General features: G+C 39.6%; 1 protein-coding gene across 1 annotated transcript in view; it reads right to left on the bottom strand.

The window, feature by feature from the left end:
- The window catches only part of LOC106474639 (paired box protein Pax-3-like), an 11222-nt gene extending 3014 nt beyond the window's left edge, over window positions 1-8208 (bottom strand). The window contains exons 1-3 of the mRNA XM_013935329.1: window positions 7981-8208; window positions 3342-3489; window positions 2547-2707 (exon numbers count right to left, since the gene is read on the bottom strand). Coding sequence (XP_013790783.1) covers window positions 2547-2707; window positions 3342-3489; window positions 7981-8208 — 537 coding nt within the window. The remainder of the gene's footprint in view (window positions 1-2546; window positions 2708-3341; window positions 3490-7980) is intronic.
- Between the last annotated feature and the right edge of the window lie 213 nt (window positions 8209-8421).

Below are 8421 nucleotides of genomic sequence, written 5' to 3' on the forward strand. Positions count from 1 at the left end.
AGAAATAAGTGCTTATGTATTAAGTAAACTAAGATACAGAAGGTTAATGTATTAAGTAAACTAAGATACAGAAGGTTAATGTATTAAGTAAACTAAGATACAGAAGGTTAAAGGTCGACACATATATATATATACGTTATGGGATAGTGAAATGGCATTTTTTTATATAGAAAAGCTTGTTTCAGAATTTCGCGAAAAGCCACACAAGGGCTATTTGGGTATAGGTACTTCTAATTGGAAGGCAGCCAGATAGCAGTATCCGCCATCACAAAAAAAAAACTTTGTCCGGCTTTGAATCGATCAACGAGGTTGACTGTCACTCTTGTAAAAGCTGTAAGTGTGGAGCGTTTTCGACAGCATCCTAACAAGAACCTTGGACCTATCGATCCACAGACCGGCACTAGGTCACGACCGACCATGACAGTTTCGATTTGCTCTTATCTCTCTCTCGGGATTTACTGTAAACGCCAGTTGACAACTTGTAGCAAACCGACCGTCCCATTCTTCTCTCGGCGTCGACGTAATTACATAAATGTTACTTGTATATACGCCACTTAAGGGAGGAAAGAAAAAATACTCTCGGCACCAGTGGACGCTTCAGTGTCTTCTTAACCACCGCGACATTTCTCACAAAGAACGTAACGTCAAATGCGGACAATTATGAGGAGCACATTTCATTGACCAACTTTATGTTTTCAACAACTTCTCGGTAATTTCAAGGATCGTCCATGCGTTAGCCATTCGAGTTATGTGAGGTGATGGAGGATGTCAGTGACTTCTGAGCTAAACAATTGCTTGAGTAACAAAAAGGAAACGGCCTAATAAAATCCGCGAGCGAGACTTTCCTCCAGTAGAAAACTAATGAATTATAAAAAACAAAAAAACACACACACACACCCATCTTTAAAAACTAGAAGCAAATAGACAAAACATGCTCCGTAAATCAGCGTCCATCTCTGTCATGAAATTACTGAAGCTTGAGAACAAGAAATGTTACTGTCCACAGAATTTAATGCCACTGACTCTCGAGCAAGTTTAGGTTGTCATTATTTTGAGCCGTGAGCCATGACGTCACCTCGCGCGTGTCAACACGCTGTTCGTGCTTTTTGTGAAACATCCTTTGATGGGTGCCCTAGTTTTCTTGGCTCAGAAGACGTTATTTTGTTTCTAAACGCATCAATTCTTTCAGAAGTGAAATGCAGAAATATTTGTGGGAATATCATATACAGCTCTTTTCTGTCCCAAGTTTCTGTTATTGAAAAGTCTCCACGAGACGTGACATAAAGATGAAGAGCTATTTTACTGGTTGTTATAGCAATAACTTGTTTCAACAACACCAAGGATAGTGATATGGAAAACGGAGAGTTTTCACTGCAGTTTTTTATATACCGAGTCTGTATTCTTGAGGCCCGGCATGGCCAGGTGGTTAGGGGGCGCTCGACTCGCAATCTGAGGGTCGCGGGTTCGAATCCCGTCACACCAAACATGCTCGCCCTATCAGCCGTGGGGGGCGTATATAATGTGACGGTCAATCCCACTATTAGTTGGTAAAAGAGTAGCCCAAGAGTTGGCGGTGGGTGGTGATGACTAGCTGCATTCCCTCTAGTCTTACACTAAACAAACCATACTAGAAACAATACTAGAGCGTGTCCGGAAAACCTGGAATCATAGGTGATTTGCAGTTCAGAAGTCCGAGCTTGGTTGAATGACACTGGATTGGCAGATTTTGACCCCGGGAATGGGTCCCAAGATCTCCGGACTTGACTCCCATGGATGTCTTTTTCTGGGGACTGCTCCAGGCACGTGTGTAGAAAGAGAAGGTCAGAGACACCGAACATCTGAAACAACGAATTCGTGACGAGTGTCGAACCATGGACACGAATATACTTTGCAGTGTTCAAAGAGAATGGAAACACAATCTCCAAAGTTGTTTCCAATTACAATGACATCATGTGGAACACATAAAGAAGTGTCTGTGGCACCCTGTAATACTGTGTCGATAATAAATGTTACTCGACAATGACATGTTCAGTGCAACAATTATTTGAAGAAAAAAAATGTGTTATTTCTGAAATAGACATTATAATATACTTCAGTAATCTTAGGAATGTCTTCCGGTGGCTCAGAGGTAAATTTGAAGGCTTATAACGCTCAAAAGAGGGTTTCAATATCCGCGATGGGCAGAGCACATATAGCTCACTGGGTGGCTTTGCGCTTAACAATAAACAAACCTAAACTTCTAGGGTTAGGAAAAACGGTCATGTAGTTTTTATTTGATGACACATGACTTTCAGAGGAAGTTTGTTAGTTGGTGTACTTGGTGATTTGAACAAGTTTCATAACAGATTATTCAATTTACAACTCCATGGAAAAGATGTAAATCCACGGACTTACAACGCTAAAATCCGGAGCCCGATTCCTCGCGATGGATACAGCCCAAATGTGGCTTTGCTCTAAAACATGCATTGAATCGCATACTAAGAGTTTTGCGTCTCGTGACTTAAATTATTCCTGATATTCTTAATAATATTCTATTCGAAACTCACCTGGGACGGAAGGGTGGAGCCAGTTGAGACATAGCATGAATCTGTTACGTGATTGGTGTAGCTCAAGCCTGCGCGGTTGTCGGCCATGGCCACGCCTTGGTGGTGGTGGTGGAGAGGTACTGAGGACGTAGGCTGGACGGGATGATGCAGTACACTTGGGTCTGCAAAACATATTTTACTTCAAATTTTCAGATAAAGAAAATGTACAAACATATCCAAGAAGTGGCATACAAATCTTTATCCATAGAGAATATAAAATGTTTTTCTTTACTTAGAAAAAGGCATTTCATGTGTAAAAAACCGTAAAAAAATAACGCTACCATCAATTACGGATTTTTTTAGTCATAAAAAGGAATTTTCGCAAAAAGTTGATTATTTTTCCAACAGATGCCGCCACAAGTCTCATGATTTAACCCAAAGTTTTTATGTCAAAAATAAAAGAGAAAGATTAATTTTAATAATTTATAACCTTGATCAAAATTACTGTAGCCGGAAAATGTTAAATGAACTTTAAACAACAATAAATGGTTAAATTAAAAGGGAAAATATTTTCTGTAAGGTTAGTGCAGTTACTCAAATATAACAGACCATGGGTAGCTCAAATCATCTCCTTTTTCTTAAGTTGCTAATTTTCCTGAATATTTTCGTTTTTTTTTCCAACAAGCTTAATTAACAATGATTACTAAAAGTTTGTTAACTTAAATATCTCTTAATTAGTCCCTTCTACTTACACGGTTCGGGGTGTTCGGTAAATAAGTTTACAACACATGAAACTATTCACAAAGCTCACTTTACCTTGTGGTGGATTAGAATATCCCGGATCTGTTAAAATGTACGAGGCGCTAGTTGGATAGGCCATCGGTAAACCCAAAGCGCTGAATCCGGTCAGTTGTTGACTTCCCATTTGTTTTCTCCATCTCGCGCGCCTGTTGCTGAACCACACCTGTGAATGTGAGGTTAGAAAAATACATCTAATGTAAAAAATATATATATATACAACTAGATTTTAAATAACACACCTTAATGATAGCCCCTCCGTCCCAGGTGCTTAGCAATCGACTTAAGGGCTTATAACGCTATATATCGGGGTTCGATCCATGCAGTGGACACAGAACAGATGGCTCATTGTGCAGCTTTGACAACAAAAATCAACAAACGCAAAGCCACACAATGGACTACTTTCTACTGCGGGGAAATGGACCCCGGATTTTAGCTTTAATACCCTTAAACTTACTGGGGACATACAAGTCTTAGTGTATAACTTACTTAGATACAGCTGACAAAATTAGTGAATTTTTTTCTTGTTTTTTTTTTTTTTTTCATTTTGGAAATTTATTCAAATAGTTTCAACCTTCACACATAAAATTACCCCGAATTTGTGATAAAATTCTTCTTGGACAGTTGTGTAAAATCGTTAATAAAAAAAACATAATTAAAACTTGTTTGTTTGTTTACACAATGAAAATGAATCTTATTGTGTAAACTAAAGAAGGTGATTGTATTTATTTACCCTGACATCAATGGAATGACCCAATGCGTGTACGCTTTCTTCGTTGTCAATACGCGTTTATTTTTAAACGTTTTTGATATATTCATTTTATGTACTTTAGCTTGGATGAGTTCGAGTTATAGTATCGCATTTCTTACACCATATGTAAGGTTTATTATCAGGAAAATTTCTATGGAAATAAGAAACGCTCACTAATTCAATTTATAAGCAAAATACAATCCACTTTTTTTTATAACATTTTTTTGCACATATCTAAACGCATGGTCCCCCCTCTAAACGTTACGAAAGTATCACCAAAAGTTTACTGCACTCACTAATTCAGTTTAATAAGCAAAATACAATCCACTTTTTTTTATAACAATTTTTGCAAATTTATGCACATACCTAAACGCATGGTCCCCCCTTTAAAGTTACGAAAGTATCACCAAAAGTTTACTGCACTCACTAATTCAGTTTAATAAGCAAAATACAATCCACTTTTTTTTATAACAATTTTTGCATTTTTTGCACATATCTAAACGCATGGTCCCCCCTCTAAACGTTACGAAAGTATCACCAAAAGTATACCGTAATAGATTTTCTCTATACTTCCTTTACAGCACAATTTGTGAACGGCTCCTTCGTTTATGTCTGGGTGTGTACAATACAGTTAAATTTTACTGGTGTGGTTCATTTTAACTAAATTAGCGTAGCCTAAAACTTGTCAAGCAAATTAATTTTTAGCTTTCTTTACCTATTGGTAATTTAACCCACCAAATAACGAACAAGAGCAACTGTCTTTTTGTTGTTGTTGTTATTATTAAACTCGACACCAGGATACGATTGAAGCAAGACATCGCCATTTTACTCCCCGTTTTTCACCTCACTTTTCATTTGAGTTTTGATTACAGTTTTTGCGCCATGAGACAGAATAAAACCTACCCGTCAACCAATCAACAGGGTTGATATTCATTAGTAGACGGCCCGTGTGTTCCAAACTTTCGCTGCTGTCTAACACCTGAGAGGTACCTGACGGGCGACCCCTCCCAAAGATTGGATTCGTATGATATGTTACGTGCACGAGGAGTGAAGCACGTGTCACTCAGTTATGTAGAAATCTAATGGCTTCGCTGTTCGGCTAATTCTCCTTGTAATAATGAGGCCACATCAAAACACCTACCGCAGTGGCTTGCCACCTTTAGATAATGATAAGGAGACTACCGACAGAGGGCGTGATGAACCATTACTTATTTTCGCACCTCCAGGTGACAGCCGACGACTGTTTCTCGCCCTTTCTTGACTCGTTCACAACATTTTTTTTCTTCGGGCTGACTGCTATATGATGCTAGTGGGCAAAGCGATGTGATTGGAATTCAACTATGTAAATAATTTTGAATCAGACAAACTTGTGCTTGTAACTTTTAATTGGAACGTTTCCGATTTCAAGGTTCCATTTCGCTAAGAGGACGACAAGTGTTTTTATTTCACCAAAAATGAAAATTTTGGTTTTTTTTTTATATATATAGGATTCTTATTCAACAACTGTTTACAATAACGTGCAACACATAACAACACGTAAATGTTATTCTTATTGCACCAGTTACTCGCAGATTTTTGCGGTTTTTCCAGATGTCCGGAATCGTTTCTTGCCACCTAGAACGTGCAGGTGGCGTTGATTACGAAATAATTCTAACGCATAATAAACGTCTTAATCCAACGTTTGATGAACCTCCATATTCCTTCCATATCAGATCAAGATATATCGCGTATTTCCAAAGACAGCGTTGGATCTGTAACTACACGTGACGTATTGGTTAACGTATTGGGCTGCGTATCCAAACGTCCAAGGTTCAAGCCACAACATCACACTGAATATGCTCTGCACTGTCAGCTTTGGGGGGTGTTATAACAGCGACTGTCAATCTAGCTAGCCCCCACAGTGGCACAGTGGTATGTCTGCGGACTTACAACGCTAGAAACCGGGTTTCGATACCCGTGGTGGGCAGAGCACAGATAGCCCATTGTGTAGTTTTGTGCATAACTTCAAACAAACAAACAATTTAGCTATTCTGATACGAATGGCCGTGTAGGCGGCGAGTGCTCTAATCAGTAGTTCTAAACACGAGATAGATATGTTGCACCTTGGGGTCTATGACCTGGCCATTTAGCCCATGTGTCGCATAAGATGTCGTACAGATCAACTTTACACTCCTGAATGTTGCTGGGTTCTGCAAGACAGAATGTGTCCCGAGTGCAACAGTACTAAATATCCTAAGATAAAGCTTACATCACAACTGGTCAAGCAGTTATAGCAGTAGTTAACGTGTTCGGAATTTAAACCCGATGGTTTACGGTTCGAGGTTCGTCACTGCAAAAACGTAACTTTGCACTTTTGGGTGATGGATGTTCTATAAAAGTGATGGTCAAGTCTCGCTACTTGACTGGGCCAAGATATGGCGGTGGGTGCAGTTGAATAACCTTCCCTCTAATCTATCAGTTCAAAACTATGGCGGGTTATGCGCGGATAACTTTTCGTGTAGCTATGTACAAAACTTCTCAAACAAACAAGTATTCAGACATGTTAGTGTACTACTATATACCGCTACTTAGTTAATTCATATTCTAGCCGATAGGGTTCTCTTCTTCCCAAATCTCTAAGAAACAAGTCATACCTACTGACATTCCGAACAAACTGAAAACCCATTTAGTTGTTGCTTCAAGTTCGGTACTTCCTTTACCTCAGAAGATTTTATTGTTTCGTTGTTGAATTTCGCGCAAAGCTACACGAGGGCTATCTGCGCTCCAGCCGTCCATAATTTAGCAGTGTAAGACTAGAGGGAAGGCAGCTAGTCATCGCCAACTCTTGGGCTATTCTTTTACCAGCGAATAGTGGGATTGGCCGTCATATTATAACGTTCCCACGGCCGAAAGGACAAGTATGTTCAGTAGGACGGTGATTCGAACCCGCGACCCTCAGATTGTGAAGCAAGCACCCTAACCACCTGGCCATGCCGGACCACCGTAGAAGGATATCTCGTGATTTCAGCTTGTCAGAAAACACTTATTATTATTATACAAAGAACCAACCAATAGGGAAACGACATTTCAACACAGTGGCTCTCTACTGCCAAGGTCGATAATTTCACCTTCTGTTTAATTTCGGTATACAATACAAGTTTTAGTAGTTATATATATATATATATACACAGTCATATCACAAACGGTCGAGGTTGGCCCTTTCTTAGAGCTCTGGATTTCTCAGCTAGCGAGCCTGGTTCGAATCCGTGCGATACCGCAACCTATTTCCCTCTCTTTAAGCTATGGGTGTGTTAGTAGAGTGACAATCAATCCCAGTAGTGGGGTACAGCTGACTGGCAACCTTCTCTCTCTTTCTGGTGAGTAGTTCAGTAGGGACGGAAATAGATAACCATAAATACAAACACTGGTAAACTATAACCGGATATTCACGACATTCTTCTTACATGTACTTACTGCTGACGATGTATATCTTGTGCGTGTAACTTGCACATTTCAAGCCGGTGGTTATGGGGCGCTCGACTTGCCAAATTTGCTCGCCTTTTCAGCCGTGGAGGTGTTATAATGTGACGTTCAATCCCACTTATCGTTAGTAAAAGAGTAGCCCAAGAGTTGGCGGTGGGTGGTGTTAATTAGGGAAGGCTATTGCAAATAGTGCTCGAGTAGTTGAGCGGGAAACTCAGCAAAATCAAATTTCAATTCAGTATGATGGGTAATTATTATTATTAAACAGATTCAAACCAGGATGTCTATTAAATATTAACGACTTCCGATACCAACCTGCTCTCTTAACGCATTCAACCCAATAAAGTAGACGTTTTTTTTTCGTTTTTTTTTCGCTTATAAATATCTAATATTTAATTACCGAACATGTTAATAATCTTTTGTTTTTTAAAAGTAGTTTCTAACCTGTACCCGAGCCTCCGTCAGCTTTGTCCGTTGAGCGAGTTCTTCTCGCGTGTAAATATCCGGGTATTGAGTCCTCTCGAAAGCCTTCTCCAGTTCGTCGAGTTGGGTTGCCGTGAAGGTTGTTCGGGAGCGGCGTTGCTTTCGCTTCAGAGTCAGTGACGGTTCGGTATCGCTGCAGTCAGAAAGCGACCCTTCGTCATCTCGACCTGTGTAAATCGATGATGTCATTATTTACTTTCTTATTTATGCTAATATAATAATAATAACAATTATTTACAACGATAATGAAGTGATTTATTTGGGGGGGGGGGTGCATACTACATGTTTGAACAGATTTATTTGTTTGTAATTAAGCACAAAGCTACACAACGGGCTATCTGTGCTCTGCCCACCACGGGTATCGAAACCCGGATTTTAGCGTTGTACGTCCGTAGACGTACC

This window comes from Limulus polyphemus, unplaced genomic scaffold (assembly GCF_000517525.1).
Source record: "Limulus polyphemus unplaced genomic scaffold, Limulus_polyphemus-2.1.2 Scaffold7467, whole genome shotgun sequence".
In the NCBI taxonomy this organism is placed as follows: Eukaryota; Metazoa; Arthropoda; class Merostomata; order Xiphosura; family Limulidae; genus Limulus; species Limulus polyphemus.